This window comes from Nymphaea colorata, chromosome 3 (assembly GCF_008831285.2).
Source record: "Nymphaea colorata isolate Beijing-Zhang1983 chromosome 3, ASM883128v2, whole genome shotgun sequence".
In the NCBI taxonomy this organism is placed as follows: Eukaryota; Viridiplantae; Streptophyta; class Magnoliopsida; order Nymphaeales; family Nymphaeaceae; genus Nymphaea; species Nymphaea colorata.
Window position 1 is genome coordinate 3,662,121 of NC_045140.1, and position 25,922 is coordinate 3,688,042.

Genomic DNA, 25,922 nt, shown 5'->3' on the forward strand with positions numbered 1-25,922 from the left:
CTCGTGCCACCTCGTTGCACAAGCCAAAGGTTGGTATACCTTTTGTGGTCGAGGAGGTAGTTTGTCCTGAGGGACTTCAGGATTGGCTTTCCCTTCGACAGCATCCAAGAAAAAGTATCACCTGAACCCCGTAGAGAGTGGCGGTAGTATTCTTTGGCCATACTACTCGGAACCAGGCAGATACATACATCTCATTGCTTTTCCAAAAAGAGAAGCCTAAGTGGTTCAGTGCTTTTCCAAAAAGAGAAGCCTAAGTGGTTCATGAGTGCTCAGAACAGCCATAAAGCACTCTACAGAGCTGGCATTCTATAATTTATCGTTCTTAGATATCATCGCCAACGATCACAAATTTTCTTGCTGGATTACATGAGTGACTGATGGGTGGGTCTGACCTTGTATGAATTTATGGGAAAGGTTCAAGTGAAACTCTAGCAACAGTAGGAGATGTAATCAGTGCTGTCTGTGATCAACTATTTTGAATACAAACCAACTGGAAACCGTCAGCCTCTTCTTCAAGACGATCTCACGTAATCGTCTCTGTGAATAACAACAGTAATCATCAAATGCTCTCCTTGTTCAAAAGAAAACCAAATTTGATACTCCCCCAAATATCCACATTCGTCCAAGCAGGCAAGATAGATATGTATAAGATTGTTATCGTTAGAATATCCATAATGGTCTGCCGAGACATATGATGACTGTCGTTATAATTTTTTGAAATGGTGCTGCATCTTTAAGGGCCCGTTGGGCATTGAAATGTGTAAATAGAATAGATAATCATCCCTTGTAGATATAGCAACGTTAAAGAACTTAATTTTGCCCAAGTAAACTATGCACAGAAGATTTTGCTTACAATGGAGAGGAAGAAAACCATACAACTGAATTTGTTTGCCTCAACAAGCCCATTCTCAAGGCTTGAGAACATGTATGAAAGAGGATGAAGATCGGTCACCACGATTCCATCAAACCACCATCCCCATTATCTACTGCTCTCACACTCCAAAACTCTCCCACCTCCCCATCACCCATCTCTTCTTCCTCATCATCATCTTTACTGACCTCTTCCCAATCTGGTCCTATCACCCCAATTCTCACCAATTCTTCCAAACCATCATCATCATCAACAATAACTTCATCTTCACTATCATCACTATTGTCATCGTCGTCATCTTCATGCACGCAACTATCCAGACCTTGTCTTCTCAACTTCCTCATCCTCTTCCCTTCTCTAACCAGCTCCACGAGCCTCTCCTTAGCAACCAGTAGTTCATCCTTCTCTACCAAGTTCCCATCATCATAGCCCTCTACAAGGAAAACAGAGTCCCTAACCCCCTTGAGGGAGACATAGAACAGCTCAGGGTGCCTCACCAGCATTCCTCTCACCTTGTTCGACAGCCCAAAATCTCGCCGAAAGTGCGTCAGGTGATCCACCAACGTCCGCTTCTCCACCATCATGGCCAGCACCTCCCTCACCACCGCGCAAGCCCTCTTTTCTTCTCGCATCCCCAACTTGTTGAATTCACCGGCGTCCGAATACGGCGAAACTGCCGGAAGCTCCTCCAACTTCAGCAGGTAATCCCGGTGCTTCCGCTTCAAATTCACTCCCTTGGGCAATCGAAGCCGTTTGAATCTCGGTGGCCGGTTGAAGATGAGCTTCGTATCCTTTGGCGCCGGAGGCGGGAAGGGGACCGCCAGGTCCGGGTCCCATGCGACGAGCTCGAGAGCGCGGCCGTAGCTGGTGTCGACAATGCGGAAGCGGGAGGGATGTTCGTTGCAGAGGCGGGAACGGAAATTCGGGGGGAGGCCGAGGTCGGGGGCCAGGTGGACGAGCTTGTCGAGGAGGAGGCGGCGGTGCTTGGACAGCATGAGGAGCTTCTGGAGCTTGATGGCGAGCCGGTCGCTGATGTGGGAGCGGAGAGCGGACTCCTCAGCAGCGAGGGCGAGGGCGGCGGGGGTGAGACGGACGGAAGGGAGGTCGTTGGTAGGATGGCGATAGAGCTCAAAGATGGATGGGTAGCGGGCAATCATGGAAGGGAGGGGACGAGAGGGAGGGAAACACAGGTACGAGCGGCACTTGGAAAGGATGGAGATGGGGAGGTGGTGGTGAGGCTTGGAGAGGAGAAGAGTCTTGAGCTTGGTGACAAAGCGGAGACGGTTATGCTTCTCCACCACCTTGTCTAGAGGGCGGTTCCTGATTATCTTCACGGCGGCCGTGACGGTGAACTTTAGTCTCCTTCTGACACTGAGTTGGCGCTGGCAAGAAGAACAAGACGACGAAGAAGAAGAAGAAGAAAGCTGGGGCGGAACGAAGGAGGAGGAGAGGGACGCAGGAGAGGTGAGCTTTTGATGGAAGAGGAGCGATGGATTCTGGAGTGCCACCATCTCCTTTTCTCTCTCTCTCTCTCTCTGCAAAGGGAATGGAATATCTAATCTGGTTTAGCACAGGGAAGCGAGTCATACTGTAATATGAGACAGTATCCTTTTGAGTGTTGAAAACTTCAACGCCGACTTTTGAAGGGCTTGGTGAACTTACGACTTATTAGGGAAGGGTTGGGAACTTAGTTGAAGGAAGAGTCTTGTCGACAACTCTTTCATTTGAATGGGGGTTAAAATCAGAGTGAGGTGAAATGAAATTATGAAATAGTGAAATTTCTCTGGTACGCTTTCAAGAGATTATTGTTTTTTAAAGAAGATAAAAAATTTTAACCTTGCATTTTTAAGAAACCTTTTTTTTTTTTTTTTTTTTTTACAAAAGTTGTTTTTGACAGCCTCAGATTTAAATGATGTGCTTTAAAAAGAACTTCAATTATTCAATAACATAGATTTAAGATCTATATTCCATATAAAAAACTATAAGTTTAAAATCAGATGAGAGGAGAGGAAGACCGACCTCTTTTTTTCTTTTTTTCTTAAAAATAACAAGCAATCTAAGGGTTAGGCACCAAATATGTAATGCAACAGGGACGTAAAAAATAACAACTCTTTAATTTCCTGGACTTGAAGACCGTATTTGTAACTCCTTAGATAAATGAGGGTCTGTTTGTTAGCAAGGTTATTTTTCTTTGTGAACAAACTGATTGTGCTTTCCATTTGATTCCAAAATATAGAAAGGCAGACAAAAAAAAAAAAATCAGGTTTGTTCTGAGTTCAAGGTTCAAGAGAAGAAGCTGGCCATATACGTTAGTTCTCTTGCTATATTACACCTTCTTTAGGGGTCTTGGTTTAGCTAACACGAACTGTTCTCTTCACCTGACACAACTTGGTCGGCTTGGGTTGTTGAATGACTCAACAGATGTGAGCAAAGGAACCCTACAGTCTGCTATTGCTTTTTTATAAACAGGGGTGCACACACACACGCAGAGAAAGCAGTTTTTGCAATTGTTTGCCTCTTGGTCTCTAACATCTCCAGTCATCTTTATAAGATCCAGAACTAGCCCTTATGAATGGTTAGTCAAAAAAATCAGCATAATTGTTCAAGAAATCTTCCAAGTCTCATCTTTTCTGCCACTGAGATCAGCAGCTCTGGTTAGCAGCATTATTCACATTGCCCCAAAGGGCCAACTTGGTGTAAAAAATCCACAAGAAAATTTAAAGGACCAAACCATTTAAAAGAGCTGTTGCTTCAGAAGAAAACACAGACAAGGACCGTGATTCCTTGTGAGGATAATGCCGTGGAAAAGCGTGATCATGTAAATGTAACGTTGGCACAAGTAAACAATTAGTTATACTAGAAGGCAATCAAACATAAGACTTCACAAGTCCAGGTCTGAGAAAAAACCATAACGGTATAATAAATAAAGTAAAATGTAACAAATTAAACTGTTTGACTCACATTACATAGGGATTGATGAAAGCTTTCCTGTAAAAACTGACGCAAAATGCAAACAGTAATTGAAAATATGTATGTGAAGCAGCTCTGTCAAAATAAGCTGAAACTGTGTATGATGATAGAGATGACATGCTGGAGACGATGATCTCTCCAGTAGAGTAGTAGTATCTACAACGGAAACCTTCCCATTATCTGATTATATACCGATGGTGGATTCGGTGGATGACTCGTGTCAAATCTATTGTCATAAAACGTTTCGTCCTTCTGCTCTTCCTTTGGCCTAAGGAGCCTCAGATCACCCTCTCTACTCTGCTGCTGCCCAAGGTATGGCTGGATTGGACCCATGACCTTAGCAGGGTTGAAACCCAAGGCATTAGGTAGTGATAAGCTAGCAGACCTCTGCATCCCCATTTGAAGTGGCCCTGGGAAGTTTGATGCCGCCTGAGCCAAGGGAACAAGTGGGTGCAACTGAATGTTACCAGCATTCAATCCAAATGAAGTGCAAGGCATGGATTGAAGGGAAGGCAGCTTCATGTCAAAGCTGGGCGAAACTCCCAGCTTAATATCCCCAGTAAGGTTCCTGAGGTAGCTTGCTGCTTTCAGGTACTCATTGGGCTCAAATTGAGGGGCAAAGCCATCCATTCTTGGTTCAGGCTTGGTGAGACCAGAAACCATAGGTAATGCCAGTGACTGGTGAGCAGCAACACCAGAAGCACCCATACTTGCAGATCCAGAGCTTCCACTGCTGCTGCTTCGAGCAGCAGGAACCTCGTGGTTGTGTTTGCCTTCATATGTGGTAATTACAGATTTGATGTCATGTGATGCCCTCTCTACATGCTTCCGAACAGAGCATCCAGGATTTGTGCACTTGTAGTAGCTCCTGCATTGACATCAATATGGACAGAGTTAAAACAGTTTTCTTTAATCCATGTATCCTGCTTCCCACCTTTTCCTATCTAAACAATTGATCAATCAACCTGGATCACTTCTCAAAGATGCAGCTTAGTGTCAAGTCAGAAAGCTTATTTTTCCAAGTTTATCCACTCATGACAGTATGAACCCCCCAATGTACAATCCTAGAGATCACAATAACATGTCAATACACATGTTATTTTTATACCTAAATTTTGGGTTCTTTTTTTCTCTAAAGCTCCTCCATGATGTTTCATGTTGTGTTGAATCAGCTCCAGTTTCAATTTTCACTCTTCCAACTACGGGTTGCTATATGTCAAGTTGTAATATGATACATTGGTTCTCTGACATAAGAAGCAACTAACCAAAATAAATATAATAAAAGCAGGATACCGTGAGGTAGAAAACCAGATTTTATAGCAATGTATTTGCTTTTGACAGCAAAAACTAACAAACTCAAATTCTGCAAAAATGGTGACATGGAGAAACAAAACAGGGAAATCTCACATAAAAGGTTAATACCGTGGATTAGGGTTTCCCTTGACCACTTTCTGGCCATACTTCCTCCAACGATATCCATCATCTAGAATGTCAATATCACTGGTTGTTTGAACAACCACTCTCGGCTCGCGAACTGCTCTAGATGTCAAGTTTGCTTCAATAATTGGACCCTCCTTCTTCCTGAGGATCATGAACATCAAACGTTGTAGTACAATAACATGGAAACAGCAATTAGATACAATTCATAAAAAGAAAATACCTCCGTTTTGACTCGGATTCTTCATTATCGTCATCATCTCCAAGTGATATGCTCCCTTGTGTAGCCCTATCTTCTTCATCCTCATCTTCATTATCACTAGCCAGTGTAGATGAAAGCTCTGGAGCGTCAGACAACTCAAGTTGATTCAACTGTTTACCTTGGGCAGTTGAAGATGGATCTGAAATATCAGTAACCCCAGATGTAGAAGAGGTTCTTTCAATACCATCACACCTCCAGTCTCCATCAAATACATCCTTAAGAGTTCCTTGCTGCTGAAGACCTCTCCACATTGAGCACCCTTCAACTTTGACAAGTGGGACAGCACTTTCTGGCCTCTCTGTCATATCATTAAGTGCAAAGGCAGATCCAATTGCAGAACGACGACTAGGCTGAGGCTTTGGATGGTTGTGAGTGCCCTTGTAAATAATTTCTGTAATTTGACCGTCATGAGAGCGCTCAACCTTCTTCTTTACTTGACAATTTGGATGGGTACACTTGTAATAGCTGCGAGGATACTCACTCCCTTTTACCTGCTTTTGCCCATATTTACGCCAATTGTATCCATCTTCTGACAGCCTTCCCAACCCTGCGGGGGGAAATGATCCTTTTAGATCCGCATCTGGAAGTGATTGGGGACCTGAATCCTCCAGATGGACCTGCTCTTCGTGTTGAGAAGCTTCTTCATGTCCACTTTTTACAGGCAGACTTTGGAAAGAAATGGAACTATTTTTCTCAATACCAGTGGAAGAAGTTTCCATGCTTGCTAGAGAATCATTGGTGCGTTCCTTCTCTGCACATGCAGCTTGACTGTCAACTTCAAGTTGAGGTTGCATCTGCACCTGAGCTTCAGACTGGACATCTAAAATGATCTCCATATTTTGCTGAATTCCAGTAAAAATTGCATGAGAAAAGGAAACAGAGCAAACTAGTCAATTTACAAAAGCAAAAGCCAAAAGAAAGACCAAGATAATAGTTCATTTACATGGGACAGACTTAGCAGGAGTAGTCTTCAGCTTACTGAAAGCAATATGGAACAATAAAGCATGAAAATTTAAAACAGTAAACGTTCTTTAAGATGTTGCTAATAACAACAGAATTCTGCACAAGGATCCTATAAAACTAGCTTGTATAGTCTTAGGCGATAAAATCCATAAACCGAAAAAAGGCACTTGCATGAGTAATTACATTTATATTGGTGCAGACGAACATATCGCCTAGCAAATAACAGAAAGGCCCTCATCCAGAACTTTGAGGTACTGAAATCTGTGGTGAAAGAAATATGAAAGCAATCACACACTAGTTATGTGCCTGCCATAACAAGGGAAAAAAGTAGCATCAACCTAGTCATAGTAGGTCACAATGTGGTAGGCTACAAAACTCAAATATTTCAGTCAGTTGAACTGTAAAATTAGTTTAAAAAGTCCAAGAGGCTAAAGCAATGATCAAGTGATCTGCAGATGTATTCATTTCTAGTACATAAGGCAACTTAAAGCTTGAACCATCGTCTGCACACCATCCAACAGGCACACCTTTCATAGCATGTAATGGAACTGGTAATTTGAATTTTGTTAGGAATTAAAAAATAGATCTCGTGAACTAGATAGTCCATTAATTCCTAGAGACAGAAGCATTTATAAAGGGCAGCAAAACGTAGCCCCTAAAAATCAAAATGTGAAAGCTGCAAAGAACTTCAAAATACAGCATATCTGGTAAGGGAACAAAATATTCCTGTAGCACAAAAAAGAATCATGATAATTATGAAACGGAGATTTTATTCCTTCTGCACATCAAAATGACTAAAACCCAATGTACCTGATTCCCAAAGCTACTGGGGCATGAATTACTCAGCTTGAAAGCAAATGATGATAGCTCAATATCATCAAGTTGTTCATCTTTACTTGCATCAGAAGCCAGAACTGAAATGGGACTCTGATCGATTGATGCACCGGGAAACGTTCCAGTTGTTGGTGACAGTTGTGCCTGAAACACGGAACCAAGAGTCCCATTATAAACCACATGTACAATGAAGACAAACAAAATCAGTTCAGGAAAAACATAATGCATGATTCAGTTGGTGTCAACATTGTATGTTCGGAATATCCTCTATCAGTTATTGCAAGCATCAAAAGACACATTTAAAACACGCTGCAGGCCATGCAAAATACAATGTTTGCTGATGGAATACAATGTTTGCTGAAGTCCATCTTTTATCTTCTTAAGATTAGAAAGTTAGCTAAGAATCAGAAACACTTACGCCGAAATACACAGGCAGATACTGGAGTTATTTTATTATGGGTTTGAGCTGTTTGCCATTTTTGACAGTAAAAGAAAAGAGGAACTCGATTAGACCAACCTAAACTGCGATGTTCTCAACTATCTTAACGAGTCCAAAGCCTACGGTAGTAAAGACCCGACCAGCTCTCACATCACCAAATCATATGATCAAGTGCCACATACGAATTTAAACCCAAAAAACTCACCTACACTTAGCTACCAAATTAGAAGGAATTACAAACTTGTCACAGGCAATCGGTTATTAGAGAGGAGCGAAAAAACACCACCCTGAAATGGGAAAAGAAATGGGGGGAGGGGGAGAGAGAGGGAGAGGGGGTGGGTGGAGAATGGGGGAGAGAGAGGGAGGGAGAGTGCAAGAAGATTCGATAAACAGATAGCATCTACAGGTAACATCGGACGCTGTTATGAACGAAACTGCAACAAACGTATGAAGCCAACGGGCATGAAGGAAGATGAGAGAGTTCGGAGGAGGAAACTACGTGAGAATTGGGAAGCATAACAGGGGAGTCGAGCAATGTGGTCGGGCTAAGTCCCGGCGGGATCGTGAGGTAAGGCGAACGAATAGCTGGCGACGACAGGGGGCTTGCCGTCCGGAACCTCGCCGTGTTCAGCCGGGCCGCGTTGAATCCGCTCCTCGCGGCTCTCCTCTCCGCTATGCTCCCAGCGCTCCTCCCCGCTACAGGCGCCTTCCACTCAGAAAATCCACCGCCAACGACCATTTCATCAATACCACTTAGGCCACCTTTCTCTTGACGGCAACCACTCTCCTCTCCGCCAACCGCCGGCTCTCCTGCGGCCTGCCCGTCCGCGACAGAGCTCAACGGGTGTGACAAGGACAGCGGCTCGATCTCGCCGGACGCGGATGGCGAAAAGAAATTGCAGGGGCTCGTTGAAGAGGGGGAGAAGACGATGGGAGGTGGCATTGGCGATGATCGTCCCCAGTCCCCGAGTCCTCCGAGGCCGTCGCTTCCTCCTCCTTCGGCCATGATTTCTGAAGACGTTTCCGGCATACCCAAATCATCAATTCACCCCCCCACTGTCTCCCATTTCGTTGTCACCACCTCCCATGCACACCTTTACTTCCCAACGTTCAAATTTCATTTCTGTGCATTAACTCTACATTATGTCTTTCTTATCCATCATGCACTGTGTGTGTGTGAAAGAGAGAGAGAGAAGAAGACGAAGAAGAAGAAGAAGGTTCGGAGAGGTATAGAGAAACACAATCAGTCAGTTTTTGAACTCTGCAGCCCTGAACGAATGGGTTCGCGTCAAGTTTGTTGTTCAACCATGGCTGTGAGAGAGAAGGGGAGCTTTCTTTTATCTTCTTTTTGGCATGGTGTCAGAGTGGGAAGTTTGACGGATAGGTTCGTTTGACCGGTCTTTCTCAAAAAATGGAGAGGCAGAGCGATCTCCGAACAATGCACAGCCAAAACAAAAACAACGTCTAATAATTAAAGGAAGAAATCAGCCATCGGGATGAGTAGAAACCGAGGAGAGTAGGCAAGGGAAACAAAAGAAAGCAAAAGGCAAAAAAATTAAAGGGAACGGCTCTGTTTATAGAGAGAGAGAGAGAGAGAGAGAGACAAAAAAAAGAAAAAAAGAAAAATCTAACTGAGGAAAAACAGCCAGAGGGAGAAAGAAAAGAAAAAAAAAACATGAACAAAAGCGAAAAAGAAAGAAACGGTTCAGTTCCAGAGATGGAGAAAAGAGCTCCTCTAAAAAAGAAGGTGTGTTAAGTCGGTTAGAAAAGAGCGGGCGCCGAGGGAGGGGTGGATCGGCGGTTATTGCAGTCATAGGCAGCCCAGCGAATCCCAAACAAACACCCTCTCTATAAATGACGTGTTTGAAAGCCGGGGACATACTTTCACCACCATCTTTAGAGCTGCGCAATCACCAGAATTAGTTCCAACTCGACTCAAACTCATTTGACATCAAGTTCAAATGTATGCTCAAAATGTTAAATGAGTCCAGTTTAAATGAGTCGAGTTTAAGCTCGACTACATAATGAATGCTCAATTATAATGAAAAAATAGTTAAATGAATAGTCACTCAACGAGTTAAGTTAAAGAAAATAAGACATGCTTAACATAAACAAGTTAAACAAGTTGAACTCATGCTCGATGTTGACTCAAATTCGAGTTTAAGTTTTTTGAGTAGAGTCGAAAGGAAATCGACTCGGCTCATGTGCGCCTTAGATATGCATGTAGTTTAGGGATAATAGTAAAAAAGGATGCAAACACTAACATCTAAGCATAAAATTTAGTGTGCTTTCATCGAGTTCACTCACCATTGTAAGTTGAAAGTGCTCATTCTAGCAAATAAATTAGATTTTATTTGGTGCAGGACAACTTAGAACGTACATGACATTTTTTTTCCAAGCATAGAAGTTCAGATATTGAACTTTGTTGTGTATCATGTAAGAGCTTAATTTTTTTTATTAAATTTTATTATTGGAACAATGCATCAAAACACTCAATGGTTTAAGGTTGGGATCACATAACTGCCTTCACACTCCTCTGTGTTACTTCTCTGGACTTCAAACTGGTCTCTCTGGACTTCAAACGTGGCAAGTGTAATACCTGAGTTGAATGATGCATTATATGCACGGTTCAAATAAAGATTCATGTCTAAATGAGGTGTCACTATAATATAATATTTGGTGGTTCCGCTCAGCAACCACCGCTAAGCCCAGATGTGTGTAGCACAGCCAGCTAGGTCGGTGGCAGTAGACAGTTGTTTTCTTGTTCGAGAGGCATGGATGTTCTTCTCTTGTATTATGAGTGGAGAAGAAAAGATGCACTAGTTAAAGACACCAACGTAGTCGAGGACCTTAGTGATAAGGGGAAGGGAAAGGACCTTGGCTTTGAATCGAGCGGTGGGATTACCCTCTTGCTCATTGACAATCAACCACCGAATAAAAATTAGTAAAGCACAGAGCAAATTTCATGTCGAATGCCATCAGAGGGGGGGCGTAAGTTTCGTTGAGGCTACCAGAAACCTGTATCCGCATTCAAGTGGAAGAAAGCAAAACTAGCATTTGGCTATATGATGAATCGAAAACTTCGACCCGAGTTCATGCATGTTAATGAACCCCTTGTATTTAGAGAAAGGAATGTAAGAACGAGCCGATTAACAGGGGAGCAGGGTTAACAATCCACTACACAAAAGAAATCGAAAACCCGAAGACCTTCCACTTCCTCTTTGCATCCAGGGTCTTGAGTTGCATTGAGACTTGGATGAAGATTTAATTCAACACAGTACCCGTTCTTTTTTATGGTTTAGAAAAGTAACATCCATGAAAATCGAAACCGGGATACATGATTTGATTCATATTTTGCTAAATTAATCCAAGCAGTAGAGTAAGTGAACCACCAATTTTTTTTTCAAAAAAAGAAATATTTAAGAAAAAATCCTGCATGTGCCCTGACATTAAACCGATAAAGTAAATTTTAATCTCTATATTTTGTTAAAAAAAAATTAGTTTTATATTATGCACAACGGCATATTTCTGGGCTAGCTTCTCTCCTTTTTGTTCTTATTTAAAGTTTTGCAACGGCATGTGAGGGACGCATTAAAGATTAAAACGGGAGCTCCTACACGAAACGGTCGCTAATAACTGCACCAGCTTTTCTCTTTCTTTTTATAGAAGCTTGCATTGTATGGAAAACTTCAATTCTTTACGCGGTCATTTGCAAATATTTTATGCTCATGTGGGCTGCGGTCAAATATAGTAAATTGACAACGGTACATAAACCCATGAATCAAAGTGAGCCCCTACACCAATTTAATCCCAGTTGACTAATGGTTAGTTTATATTTATACGGAGCATTTATGAGAGTATTATTCTGTTGGGCACGTGCATGATGCCATCCATAATCATTTTATTTTATTTTATTTTATTTAGTAAATGAGGTCATGCAAGGTGATACGGACGGGCAATTAAATTATTAAATGTGGTCATGACTTAACGGCTGTTTGAGATATTTCTGCATTTGCATTTTTTTATTTTTGAAATTAGAATTTTTTCTCCGTTCATGGTGGGTCGGAAATGAACGGAATATCGATGCCCCGTTGGCCAATCAAAACCTTATGATCAGCATTTTTAGAGTAAAATATACCTGTTACGTTTAAATATTATGATTGTTTTAAGATGCTTTTAAAGTTAAACCCCGTTAAAATTTCAAGTTAGGAAAAGCCTTAGATACTTGTTTTTAGAGGCATAGCGATCGAGTTAACGGTGTGTAAAGAGGCACATCTCTATTTCGATTCCTACTTGGTAACCACCTGCGACACGTGTTGATGCCGTGTCAGGTTGGTTATTGGGCCGAGCCAGAGGTCTGACTTGAGTCGACCAAATTAGTCAGACTTTATTTTTTTTATTTAAATAAATAATTATATATATATATTGTTGTAATAAATTAATATTTATATTAAATTATATTAAAAAACATATGTTTTATTCTAATCGAGCTAAGCCAAGAGACTAAGTTGTGGGCAGTTGGGTCACATCTGGGCAGCGGTCATGGGCTGCAGCTGGCCCGAGCCTGACTTCTTATCTAAAATTGATCCTCATCCCTTCCTTCTTAATCAAAAATAAAGAATACACACAAATCAATCAAACAAACAGGCGACGAGGAGAAACACTGAGATCTAGACTATAGATTAGAACTCAGGAACAGAATCTCAAGGAATAGAAAATTGTAACAATTTGACATTATTTACATCAGGATTGCGCCTTAAATGTTTAAAAATCTGAAAACTTCGATGGTGGTGACTGTAATGCCAAAACCATCATGCAGGGACTTTCTTGGTCGATTCCTCCGCTTAGAGAGGAATTCCTTCGCATCTATTCCTTCAACCAGGCTCAGGTAATAAACGCCAGAGAATCTGCAACAATGATCTGCTGAACAGACACTAACTGATAGCTTCTGCCTTCCTGCAGTCACCACATTCATTGTCTCCACAACCACCAAAAAACTCATGGAAGGATGGCCTGGGATGAGGTCTAACCCCAGCAATCATCCACATAGAAATCTCTTCTCTTACATTCCTTCCCCATGCAGAATTACAGATCAAATTTTTCATGTCATCCCATAATCTGCTACAAATACCTGCTGCACCCATCCCTTTACCATTATGATGTTCCTCATTAGTCATTACTATTCTTCCATAAAACCCAAATAGCCATAGGACAAGACATTTTCCAGCAGCTTCTTCTCAACCATTAGTTTTTATCTCCCTCTTCCACCACCAATTCCACATGTCTGCAACTGAATTTCCCATCATAATTTCACAATCAAACCTTGCAGTTAAAGAATTCAAGGCAGTCTTTGCAGTTCTGCACTGTAAGGAAATATCTGTACTGGACTCAGCTTCTTGCTTACAGACTGTGCACCTACTAGCAAGTGAGACCATATTTTATGGAGTCTGTCAAGGGTGAGTGGCTTCCTCCCACTGCTACAATCTCTATTTGGCTCGCGGGTTGCTGTCATTCAACCAGATGTTTCTATAATCTTGATTAACCACACTGCATCCACGCAAACGACGACAAATGTCAGGCCTTTTCATTCCTGAAAAACTGATGTTTCCCCACCACAGAGGATCCTGACCAGCATTATGCTCCGTACTGAAACCAGGACATGTCTGATCCTTGGAGAGGATGAAACTGATTCAGCAGATTGATGAAACTTGATCACCATTTGTTTCACTGATAGCCCAAACAATACCTCTGCATCTATCATAATCTTCTGCAGGAAGAAGATAAGAAACAATGTCCCAACCCCAAATTTCAGTGCAAAATCTTACTTTTTCACTGTTACCCAATCTCCAGTGACAAGATGACTAACTTCTTTCCAGCCCCAGAAGATTCCTTTCCAAGACCAGGAAGATTCAGGCTTCACCTTGTGATACCAGACTACTTTTACTAAGATATTTATTTCTAGTAAAAGTGGCCCAAACTGAATCTGATAGTCTCACCTGAAATGCTAAATATATAAGGTGGGGTCTATTGAAATCATTCAAGTTGATGAGGCCCTCACCACTTGCATTAGTAGGGCTACACAACAATTGCCAGTGAATTAAGTGATTTTTCCTGCAATTATCATCTTCTTCCCATGCAAAATTGCCATAATCTCTTGGTAATCTTCTAATCACATTACTTGGCAATTTCATTGACATCATCCAGTAGCCAATCACATGACTCACTACATATGAACAGTTGCCTTCAGTCAACATCTAGCTCATCAGGTATATTCTTGATACACCTTACTGAATTTAATTCAGCCTAACAAATCACTAACATGTCATCAGCATAAAAGAACCAAAGAAGCCATACAGGAAGTCATTAGCTTGGTGGGTTTTTTTTTTTTCAATGTTCTACTACCTCATGAGCAAAAATTTCTGAAATTCCCCTTCCATTTTTGTTTTCATGAGGGGTGTATATTTGTTGCGTGCACGCAACTCGATTTGTCTTGAAATAATGTCTGTGTTGGAATCGATTTTGGCCTGTGTAAGCAAGCCTTTTCCTAAACTTTCAATATTTTTGAACTGAAAAGCCGTTTGTTTTCCTAATAATTTGATGTTTCCATGTAGATCCGGATACACTGTTGTCTTTGTATCTGTTCTCACTTTATTTTTGTTTAAATTTTGGATTTTGATTGCGAATCTGCTGATGTTGTATTCTGAGCTTTCATGTCATGCAACTCAAGAAGATATTATAGATTATATATCCTCGGGTTGGTTCCCCCTTTGTGTTCTAGAACCCACACTTGGGTAATTCTTCAATCATGTAGATTAATTCGTTACGATCCGTTTCAGTTGGGATTAATGTCCATATCGCTTAATTGTGAATGTCCATTGCAATACTGAGCTTGCAGTCAGATTTTTAGTTTTCACATGTTCCAAAACGATGGTGGCCTCAAATGAGGTTCCTATTAGAAAATCATTGCAAAAACTGGGCAACTCCTAGTAGGAAATTGCAAAATACAAACTGCTCATCATTAGAATTACAAGCAAAATAGCTGCGCTAGATGGGAAATTTTCAAGATATCGCGTTTTACATGTGGCATTTTAAGAAGATGTATTGAAGAAGTGTATTTGAATTGCTGGTTGAGATGGGTTTGAATGTTTCAACTGCAAGCGTTAGGTGAAGCTATACCGGTTGATGGGTATTAGTGATGAAATTTTAAAATTTTAAAGGGTGCCAAATTGTTAATGAAAACATTTTTCTCAAATATCAACATGAACATAGCAAACTTTGTTTTGGACTGTGTGGGCAATTGTCCACACATGCTTTCGCCCCTGTCGGAAATTGCAATGCTTTATATAAAAAAAGCATGCATGAGGTCCCTCCCAAAGAATTTTGGAGAAAATGAGGATATGCAGAGCAAAGGCAAGGGGATCTGGCAGGCTTCGGCCATCCTTTGGATTTAAAAAATATAAAAAAAAATTATATGTACATTTAAAAATTTTAATTTAACGAATACGAAACATTTGAAAATTTCTATTTTGGTCCATGTTAAAATTAGATAATCATGGAAGAATAATAAGAAAATATGAAAAAATGATTCTAAAAACTAAAATAATGGTAACTACCTGAATCTACTGGTCAATTCGATCCTTTTAGTCCGACGCGAACGAATTTTCCTACACTTCGAAACACGTAGATCGTAGAGGGAACGGGTCAGGCAACAAAATTAAGCTGGAGAGGTGGAATTGAAGGGGAAGAAGAGGAAGAAAGGTAGCTGCAGCCTGCAGGAAATGAAGGGCGGAGGAACTGGTAAGAAAGTTGGGTGGCGTTTGCAGGAGAGAGGAGTAGATGCCTACCCAAACCTTTGCGAGGCGGAAGACGAGGATGGGAAGAAGGGACAGTAAAGTGCATGTATATATGCTTGGTGGGGAGGACAAAGAGCTCCACTGTCGCAGAAGAAATTAGCCAACGCCTTTACAGACAGAATGAGATCTATGTAATCTCCTGTTTCTCAGATCTCTCTCTCTCTCTCTCTCTGATCTCTCTCTTGAAGCCATTAATGGCGGCAGTAGTGGGTCTGGTTCTTCTGGTGGGTTCTCTCTTGTGGCTTCATGGCTGCAGTCAGTATGCCTTGGGAGAGCAGAGAGTGACGACCTTGCCTGGCTACGACGGCGAACTTCCCTTCGAATTATACACAGGGTAAGAATCGCAATACTCTACATTTCTGCTTTAGATCACCACAGTGTCTATTAAGTCATCTTTTCTTCTCTTCGTGTGAGAACACCATCTTTTAATCAAGCTTTAACTCCAAACACGCACTGTCTCTTAATGCAGGTGTAGGCACTGTGTGGGCAATTGCCCACACAGGTTTAAAGAAAAATGTTTTTTTGCGATATAAAGATATTTCAGGGTATTTCTTTAAAATTTTATAGCTAAGTACCCCTTAGCTACAATTTTCTGATTCTGCCCGGGACTGGTAGGTGCACCTTACCAAACTTATTTATGAAAAAAGAAGTAACATATCACATAATATGTCCAATATTTCGACGACTAAAGGGAAAGAAAGGCGGTTGGCAGGGACCATAGCCTTTCCTCAGGTTTTAAAATATTCAAAATGTTATATGAATTTTGAAAATTTTAGTGTAGTTTATACAAAAAAAATTTGAAAATTAGATTTCTACCTTTATTAAAATTTTGAAACTATATTTCGAACCCTCCAATAAAAAAAATTCAACAAAAAAAATTCTTAGCTTCGCGACGTAGTGGCATATACAAGGGGGGGGGGGGGGGGGCGCCATGGCCCCACCCCAGCCAATGAATTTTTTTTTACATTGAAAAAAATAATATTTTTTAATTACATAATGTATTTTTTGTATTAGAATTTAGTTTGGCCCTACTACTCGAATCCAGAGGTCAAACTGTTGGCCCCTCTTGAAGAAAATCCTGACTCTGCCCTGGCCATATACAATATATAAACTTGTTTATGATGATATATAGGTACATAACAGTGAACGAGACAACTTCCAACAACTTGTTTTATTACTTCATCAAGTCTGAAAGGAACGCAACGGAGGATCCACTAATTTTCTGGCTAACCGGAGGACCTGGCTGCTCTGGCCTCAGTGCCATAGCCTTTGAGATAGGTCAGTGCCCTCTCTCTCTCTCTCTCTCTAAAATTGCACTGAATATGTTAATGACATAAAGTGTGCCCCTGGGCATGTGGGACATGGTATATCTGGGACTACTTAGCTCAGACATAAAAACTAGACAACTTCAATTCTTGTTAAAATATATCTTAAATAAAATATGAATATCCTAGAATGTCTACAAAAACTAATTTAACATAAAATAAGCCTTAATTTAAGTTATCTTTATTAAAAAGATTACGCTTTCTACCAGTAATATTTTGATGTCATAATACCTGTTCGTTTTTCCATTATTGTAAAAACATTATTTGACTCAAAAAAAGGTTTAATGAACTTAACATATGTGTCCTACCAAAAGCATTCTCAAGATTATATCTGTATGTTTGAATTGTCCAAAAAAATTGTCTACGACAATACTCTTTAACTAATTTATTAAATATTCACTTGGTTTTCTTAAAGGTCCCATGCGGTTTAAATGGGAAGAATACACTGGAGGCGTGCCGTCTTTGATGTACCATCCCTATGGATATACAAGGGTATGCGAGCCCCTCTTGTTGCATTTGTTAATATTACAAAGTATATACATATATATATATATATATATATATATATAGAATTTGATTTCTGTCCTCTAATTATGCCAACCAACTTTCAAAAATGCAGATTGCCAATGTTATTTTCGTGGACTCGCCGACGTTCACCGGCTATTCATATTCAAATTCCAGTTCTGATTATGAGACCAGCAATTCCGCAAACGTAGAAGAAGATTATGTGTTCCTAAAGAAGGTTTGTTGCACAAGACCTAGTAGCTAGAACCAACAATCCATTGTGCATCTAGAAATTTTCACAGCAACCAGTCAAAAAATTTCCATGAGTTGTTGCTTGACTGGATGGTGTTGATGAGGCCGAAGCCCCTCTCTCCTTTTTCTTGTTCTTTGGGTTCAAGGCTGTTTCGGGACTTGTGTAAACTTATGCTTACTCATTTCAACTTGAGAGAAACTTCTATCATAAAAAGTGCATGTGAATTTTATGAAAATAAATTATCTTGGTAGCAAACCTTATATTTTATATATATATTTTTTCTCTTAGGGGGCGTTTGATATACCCAGAGTAATGGAATTTCAGAATCAAAATGCTCTCTTTTGGAGAAAGTAGAATTATTTAATAAGCATGATCTTTTGTTTCCTGAATTCGGAAAATAAAACATGCATTCCAATTTGAAGATGGATTATGATTCTGAAATTTTCACTCTTGAATTAAAATTCTAAGCCATCAAAAGCCCCTTTAATGAAGAAAAAATTTACTATTTTCTTGCCAAACAATGGGAAACGTTTTTCTATGCAATGGAACTTTGGTGCCAAAAAACAATAGAACGAAGGGAGAATACAAGACTGACATTAGCTGAGAATTTCTCCTTCATTACTGTCAGGTTCCCACCCGACGTGTTTGTTTCCTGCCTGCTTGCTACATTCCCAGGTTTTTGGTTGGTTACTTCTATTTAGTGGATTTTCTTTAGAACAAAGAATTTCATTTCCATTAGCGGGGACATAATCAAGATGTTACCACTAATTAAATAATATCTACGAACTAAATGAAAGAGTAGTTCTAACTGCATGTCTTTGCATAATATTCTTGTTGAGATCTGCCTAAAACCCCCGCTTTGACAATTAAACAGAAAAGTAAAATCACAAAAAAAAGGAAGAAAAACATACATTAAGCAAAGTTTTTCCTAAGTTATAATTAGATATTTCCAAACTAAACATCAGGGAGATATGCCGTTTGAAGACTCATATTCTCTGTTGGGCTTTATTGGATGCAGTGGCTTGAAATGCACCCAGAGTTCCAATCCAACCCATTGTACATTGCTGGGGACTCCTACTCTGGCATGATCATTCCGGCTGTTACTTATAAAGTTGTGCAAGGTCTCTCTCTCTCTCTCTCTCTCTCTATCTTTCTCTTTGCATGTATGTGTATATATAAATAAATTACATATATAGATATATATATGTGTGTGTGTGAAGAAGAGCATGGGCAAAAAGGAGACAGCTCCGTTGATATGTCTTTGCTATTTGTTGTCGCAGATATTGAAAACGGGACAGGTGACATTTTTAATCTAAAGGTTTGTGCGCCCTTTTGCCTCGACTTCCAGTGCATGCCTAAGTGTATTAATATTGGTCCCTTCTCGTATTGGAAATCATGAAATTTTTGGTGACATGCATCCCTCGTATCTGCTATAAAAGGTTGCATAAAAACATTTAACTTAACTTTTAGTTATTGTTTATTAGTATATTGATTGGCCGGTAAGAAACTATATGGCCGGATTTGAGCCAATCTCAGCCTCATGCATTTAGATTTTTTTTTTTTTTTAATAGGGAGTCGAGTTGGACATCATCTAGCATAAGGAACCTACTAATTCAATGACTTTTGGCATATACTTGCAGATATAACTTAGACGCTGTTTGCAACAACAATATAATGTTTCTATCGTTTTATGAATCTGCCTCAAAAATTGAGCTAGATTCATATAACACTTTAACAAGTGTTGCTTGAATCTTTTATTTTTTTGCAGCAGTCTGTATATTTTTTGGAGCATATTCATGAGACAGGATCTGTTGCCAAACAACCTCTTATATATGTACATGAGCACTTGCGCGTGAAAACACATACGTACGCATGCAGACAAAGTAGTTGTTTTTCCTGACAATTGCATCTGTCGTTAAATTGATGTTTAGGGCTATTTTGGTGGCAACCCAACTACAGACGACTACTTTGATGCATGCCAAGTACCACAGGCTCGCGGAATGGCCCTCATTCCAGAAGACTTATATAAGGTACCAAAATACTCACTCCCTCATTAGTTTTTTTTTTATGATCTTGAACATAGATTATAGAAGTTGTGTTTTGACATCCTTTTCGGCATTACGAAGACTGCATACAATCTGCTCTAAAAATTGAGGTAGGTTCATGGAAGCTCGAAAAATTACGGTAGATTCATGGTTAAAGTGTTTCACGACTTCGCCCCAATCTTTGGAACAAATTCGTAGGATGCTTATACAGTTTTCGTAATGCTAAGCAGCCTATATTAAGAGAGAAACGTAGATTTTAAGGTCCACGGTTTTCACTCATGCAGAGGTCCATTGATTGTCCAAAACAGTGGATCTCATAGAAAGTGTGTTTCAGATCAGAGGGGATTTCAGATCCACTTGCAAACAAATGCCATGTAAACTGATCAGGGTCACATATATTGACGTAAATATATTCGGTTTGGATGGGATGTCGAATTTGGATTTAAAAAATGACATGCGATCACATTCGGTACTTAAATATCTGATTGGATTTAGATAGGGATTGAATTTAGCTTTAAGTGAATATCCTATATCCAATGCTTTTATATTTTGAAATCGGACAGATTCGGCTCCAAATTTGGATTTGGGTATGAGTTTGAAAGTTGGATTTGAGTGATGAAATCAGATTCAAGATTCAAATACAGACATTATTTTTGTTTGTTCATGTTTGAATCCGAGTTTGAATTTAGATACATGAATATTTGAAAAGTGGATATAGTTAAGTCGAATCCGATCCATTGACATGCCTAAGCACATTTAATCAATGTTTACTGAACTCTACTTAGTTGGGTTGGAATTGGATGAAAGTTCTTAGTACCAATTACGGATCCAACTTTGCCCAACGTCTTAGTTAATTTTCTTTTGGATGCTTGAAGCTAACCAAGGAGAGCTGCAACGGGGAATACTACACTCCACCAAACGAGAACTGCACTAAGAATCTTGAGCTTGTAGATGAGGTGAGTTTGGTTTTCAGATGGCCTTTGTTCTTGCTTCCTTTGCTCACTATGAACATTTATTTGTTGAATGTTGAACTTTTTTCTTCTGGGGTTTTAGTTAATTGTGCAGATTAACGAACAAAACATACTGGAGGTGTATTGTGGCTTCTATTGGTCGCCCAAACGGAGGCCGAGAGTCGTGTCCAGGCGTGCACAATACGAGTTTGAATCTGTTCATGACTTCTCATCCTTGATTCCTCCCTTAAATTGCAGGGTTCTCTCTCTCATTCTCTCTTAACTCTCTCTCTCTCTCTCTCTCTCTATATATATATATATATATATATATATATATATATATATATATATATATATATATATATATATATATATATATATATATATATATATATATATATATATATATATATATATATATATATAAGTTTTTTCTTGGTCGTTAATTAATTTGTAATTTTCGCTTTGTTTTTGCTCGTATTTAGCTCAACGGCTATACATTGATTCCGTATATATGAGTGCAATGTGTTGCAGGAGTACACGTACTATCTAAGCTATGTTTGGGCGAACAATGAGACCGTCCAAGAGGCACTTCACGTCCGAAATGTATGTTTCTTTTTCCTCCCATCAAGCCCTTTCCTCATGTCATTCTCTTTGCTCGACTCATTTTATGTAACCACATAGAGATGTCAATGCAAATTCAAATCAAATGGATCAAACTGATCATATTTTCTTGTTGAATCCAACGGACACGTCTGATTTCTATGGGTTTTTTTTGGCAAAGGGAATACTTTGTGAATGTAACCTGTTTAAGATTAGAGCAGATTCATGGATGCTGGCCTCAATGTTTTATGAATATGCTTCAATTTTTTAGTATATTTATGAAACACTCACAAAATGTTCTCACTGTTAAATGACCACATAGTTTTTCTGTTCATGATTTTGAGTTTGGTTTCACACTGGCTTCTGCGGATCTGATTCGATGAAGTCAGACCACCTGGTCGGTTGGATGCAGCAGGTGCGATCAACTTTAGTTTGATCCCTACGACAATCCATGTGGTTAAGATTTGGGTCCATCCTTGATTATTACCTGCATGTTTCTATTAGTCCAAGCTGCATGGATAAGTGGTTTTAGGTGTGGACTGGTTTTACAAGTGGTTTTGGCGTTTGATCGCCTCGGATCTTAAGAGTTTCAAGATTTAAGATTTAAGGTCTGTGGATTTAAAATTAGATCCTTCCTCCTTTGATCTTGGGATCAAACAATCTCAATCTAAAAGGTAAAATAAAGATTTCAAGTCCAGAGCTTAAATCTGGTTAAAATTCTTAGTTTGACAAAACATAAAATTTGCAATGGATCTTTTGCCGAATCAATAAAAGCATTCCCACATCAGATCCATATTAAATCAGGGATGTCAAATCAGGAGTAATCAATGTCCCAAGTGTGTGTGTCTGACCAGGCCTTGGAGGAACCTCCTTTTAAGAAAGGCGGCAAGCACAATCGATCCCCCAACTATATCTACTAGTCGTGTGCAACACAGGTCTGGTAGCTTCAAGGGTGGGCATGGTATAGCTGGTACGCAAAGATGGCATATCCTTGCTTCCATTGTCACGGGTGCTGCTTACTTGGTTGGTATAGAAAGGTGGGTTGCAGCGTGGAGCTGAAGGCCACCTAGACCCTGATGCTGTTTAGGACCCTGCAGGGGAATGGAGGGACCTTTGAGCCTCGTTTGAAGATTAGTTGAAATCTTTTGCCTGTACCAACTCTGCTCGAATCTGATTTCCTGTATGCTTACCTGATCATAATATGGCCCATTCTTGAGCCTCTAACTCGACGGAGCGCCTTGTTGGTTGCTAAATCTTTGTGGCCATTATGTGTATAACAGGGAACAGTGAGCGAGTGGCAGAGATGCAGCACAACCATCACCTACAACAAAGAGTGGGCGAGTGTCATCGAGTACCACCGTGCTCTCCTCACTAAAGGATATCCTGCTCTTTTCTACAGGTCTCTCTCTCTCTCTCTCTCTCTTATGTATTGTACATAATGTGATTTTAAATAGAAACTTAAGAGGGATCCTAATATGATTTTGGGGTTTTGGTGTTCCCGGCTGTATTGGATACTCTATCTGTATCGCATTCCTTTTATACATAGTCCTGCATCCGAGATAATGCTCATTACTCTGCATTGTTTTTTGTTTTAGTGGTGATCACGATATGGTGGTGCCCTACATTGGGACAGAGGGTTGGATCAGTTACCTCAACTTAACCATATCTGAAGAATGGCACCCTTGGCTTGTCGAAAACCAAGTTGGAGGGTATGTTTCCTTTCCCTTTCCCTTTTCCCTTTTCTACTGTAACTTACGTTGGCATTTGGTCCTCTTCTTACTTTTCCAAACTTAAAATGCTATTAGCGTTTCATTGTAAGAGAGATTTAAATTTTTGGTGTGCCATGCCTTTGAAGCAAAGTTTAGGGAACAGGGTGTTATTGGCAATGAGAGCTTTCGAGGTAGCTTCCTCCCTGTCAATCGGTGTTTGGTGGGAGCACCAATTTTCCACAAAAACAGTGTTGCAGATGCAGTTGTTTTTTGTCCTCAAAAGCCATATTTCTATTTGAGATAAGCCCAGCATGGTGCCGCTGTTAAAATTAGGAATGCCATGGTTCAGATGTAATCAGATCAGGTGTTTGAACCAAATAGGAATTCAAGTAGTTTGTTAAAAAGAATTTACATCCAGTTTAGTAATTTGACGTGGATATGGCATAAGATTTTTCTTATCAAGTCTGGTCGACATCAGTTTTTTCGCAGAAATCTGTATCCAGTTACATCTAAAAATTAATAGAGTTTTATATGTTTTGCATTCAAATCTGAATCTAATTCGAGTCAAATAAAGTAGTATGTGAATAGTAAATCAGTAAGAGGCATGAGGCCTCGACCTTGCCTTTAGTTTCCTGGGCTGCAGCTGCATCAATGATGGCAGCAGCGCACCTTTCGACTTAGGTACTTAGAAGCATAACACATGTAGGGGTCAAACTATAAATTTATTTTTACATGTTCCTACCTCGACCAGCTACACTATACCCTTTGAGGCCAGTATATGAATGGCATATAGCTGTATCTATCCTTGGCACCTGTAATTAAAGAGAATCAGGCAAGTCCCTATACTCATAGAAAAACAACTCTGCGATTCTGCTATTGTCATTTCAATCTTTATTAGCTTCTCTAACTGACTTTGTAAAAAATTTCTCTTCTCTCAGGTACACAAAGAAATACTTACCCAATGTTACCTATGCCACGGTGAAGGTGAGCCGTTCCTCAATCTTTCAACAGTTTTCTTCCCAAATAAAAACAAGTACTGTACCTCGTTGATGCTATACTAAAGCTTAATTTGAATGTTTCTTCTTCATATGATAAAGATCCCATGGGCAACGGTTTTTCACTAGCCTTATCAGGGGACACCTGATGGGCAAGGTGAAACAGCTAGAAACAAGCACACATTTGTTAATGCTAGGGGATCCCTTTTGGTCGGAGGGATCCACCCCCTCAAAGCTTTAGATATTGCTTCTTTGTACAATGAAAAGACCTTGAGGGCATTTGGGCTACAAGAATGTCACATTCTTTGAAACACAATGTTCCATGAACGTGTCCACTTTTTGAAAGTCGTTCATGGAATAGTTCTGTGCTCCAAAGAATTACCATTTTCGTGTTACCAAACACCCTCTGATTAGGGACAGGACTCAACTAACCGGTTCAGATCTTGTTGAATGATGTGAAACACCACGAGTGACTACATGCCTACAATGCTGACCTTTCCAATGTAATGTTGATTAAAGGCCAACCAGGAAGTGTTGTTGTCCTGGTGGTGTCTCTCTCAACAAAATCACTTGTGAATGGCTTGATATGCATTTGGTTTAATATACTTATAATGAATCAGCAAATAGCAAAAGTTGATCAAGCCATCTTGTGCCTTCTTTCCACAACAACAACATGGGGAAAATTTGATGTGGACAAGGGAACCAAATTTCCATTACTGGTCATGGGGTTTATTTTTTTTCAACTTATTACATGGGTCTCAAGCCTGGAGAGACTTAGTTGCTTGCCCAGGGTCCTAAAACCCTGTGGCAGAACTCAAAATTTCTGTCTAAGGGACAGTTTAAATTTCAAATTTTAATGGGCACTCACATGATGTGGGCAATTGCCAACAACAGCCACAATGTGGTTCAGCTACTTCTAAAACCCCGTGGCTCATGCCACCGCACCTGGTTAGAGAATTGAAGTTCATAGCCTTTTTTGCTCGTGATTGCACAAAGCACTGCCACCTTAGCCCAATCTTATCTATCTCCTACTTATTTAAAATTTTTGTGGAAAATGCATATTGCAGGGTGCGGGACACACAGCTCCAGAATACAAACCTAAGGAGGTTTACAACATGTATGAGAGGTGGCTAACACAGAAGCCTCTCTGACCACTTCTCTCTTAAGCGGAAGCCTCTTTAATCACCTCTCGCTCTCTCTCTCTGGTGATTATTGTCTTTTTTGCAAGGCAAATTTTCGCCTATGCAATAATATTTTTATGTGCATTTTTCTGCACGAGTTCGCTATTATTTATTAGACAGAACGCTGCTGGAGATGCTCTGATGTAATGCATGAAACATTGCAGCATTTTTGTGGTTTTCAGAATTCTCTTTCCGGATTTTTGCATTCAGTCATGGTCAGCATGCCTGAACATAGAATCCAGACTTTTCATTTCTCTGCACCTTTCACCAGTATTTGATGGTGAATTTGTTAATGAAGTTCGATTAATTTCAAGGTAAAACAAATTCAAAGGGAAAAGTTCTATAAGTTTGTTATTTGATTGTTCTATATATCACTAATCCAACGTTCCTTCTATGAGTGAAGCTATTGTCCAGTACAAATGGATGTGAATCTGTTGGGCCTCTTTAAAAAAAAAAAAGAATGATAGTGTTTTTCCACGTTTCTTCCCTAGTCTAATATTAAATTCTATAGACCACCACATTTCAGCAAATCAAATGAGAAAGGAAAAAAGAAAATGACATATTTCTGTTGTCGAGAAGGACAAATAAAAAACCAAATGTCCTAAATTAAAGAGATTTGAATGACGCATGAGGCATTGTCGACATCATGAATGAAGAAAACAATAATGCATCATCAACATTGGATATTGACAAATTGGTAAATGTGCTTTAATCAAAGCTCTTGGATA

General features: G+C 39.9%; 3 protein-coding genes across 3 annotated transcripts; 1 reads left to right on the top strand and 2 right to left on the bottom strand.

The window, feature by feature from the left end:
- Window positions 1-597: 597 nt before the first annotated feature.
- On the bottom strand, window positions 598-2,477 carry LOC116249737 (protein WHAT'S THIS FACTOR 1, chloroplastic). Its single transcript, XM_031622969.2, has one exon. The coding sequence runs from the start codon at window positions 2,380-2,382 to the stop codon at window positions 949-951; it is 1,434 nt and encodes a 477-aa protein (XP_031478829.1). The 5' UTR covers window positions 2,383-2,477; the 3' UTR covers window positions 598-948.
- Window positions 2,478-3,771: 1,294 nt separating this feature from the next.
- On the bottom strand, window positions 3,772-9,314 carry LOC116249688 (probable WRKY transcription factor 2). The gene is made up of 5 exons (XM_031622888.2): window positions 8,276-9,314; window positions 7,314-7,481; window positions 5,502-6,382; window positions 5,264-5,422; window positions 3,772-4,709 (listed from the first exon to the last, which is right to left on the bottom strand). The coding sequence occupies exons 1-5, from the start codon at window positions 8,804-8,806 to the stop codon at window positions 3,998-4,000; spliced, it is 2,451 nt and encodes an 816-aa protein (XP_031478748.1). The 5' UTR covers window positions 8,807-9,314; the 3' UTR covers window positions 3,772-3,997.
- Window positions 9,315-15,513: 6,199 nt separating this feature from the next.
- Window positions 15,514-25,540, top strand: LOC116249540 (serine carboxypeptidase-like 18). The gene is made up of 14 exons (XM_031622656.2): window positions 15,514-15,963; window positions 16,762-16,907; window positions 17,370-17,446; window positions 17,574-17,696; window positions 18,730-18,832; window positions 18,992-19,029; window positions 19,643-19,741; window positions 20,632-20,712; window positions 20,810-20,965; window positions 21,241-21,312; window positions 22,590-22,708; window positions 22,905-23,018; window positions 23,957-24,002; window positions 25,081-25,540. Exons 1-14 carry the CDS (start codon window positions 15,674-15,676, stop codon window positions 25,162-25,164), a joined length of 1,548 nt encoding a protein of 515 aa, XP_031478516.1. The 5' UTR covers window positions 15,514-15,673; the 3' UTR covers window positions 25,165-25,540.
- Window positions 25,541-25,922: the final 382 nt, after the last annotated feature.

Coding starts and splice junctions, on each gene's coding strand:
- LOC116249737 (XM_031622969.2), bottom strand. CDS start 2,382: ATGGTGGCACTCCAGAATCCATCGCTCCTCTTCCATCAAAAGCTCACC.
- LOC116249540 (XM_031622656.2), top strand. CDS start 15,674: ATGTATATATGCTTGGTGGGGAGGACAAAGAGCTCCACTGTCGCAGAA. Junction 15,964..16,761: donor CCCTTCGAATTATACACAGG/GTAAGAATCGCA, acceptor GATGATATATAG/GTACATAACAGTGAACGAGA. Junction 17,697..18,729: donor ATTATGTGTTCCTAAAGAAG/GTTTGTTGCACA, acceptor TATTGGATGCAG/TGGCTTGAAATGCACCCAGA.
- LOC116249688 (XM_031622888.2), bottom strand. CDS start 8,806: ATGCCGGAAACGTCTTCAGAAATCATGGCCGAAGGAGGAGGAAGCGAC. Junction 7,482..8,275: donor TTATGCTTCCCAATTCTCAC/GTAGTTTCCTCC, acceptor TCCGTGTTTCAG/GCACAACTGTCACCAACAAC. Junction 6,383..7,313: donor CCAGTAGCTTTGGGAATCAG/GTACATTGGGTT, acceptor ACTGGAATTCAG/CAAAATATGGAGATCATTTT.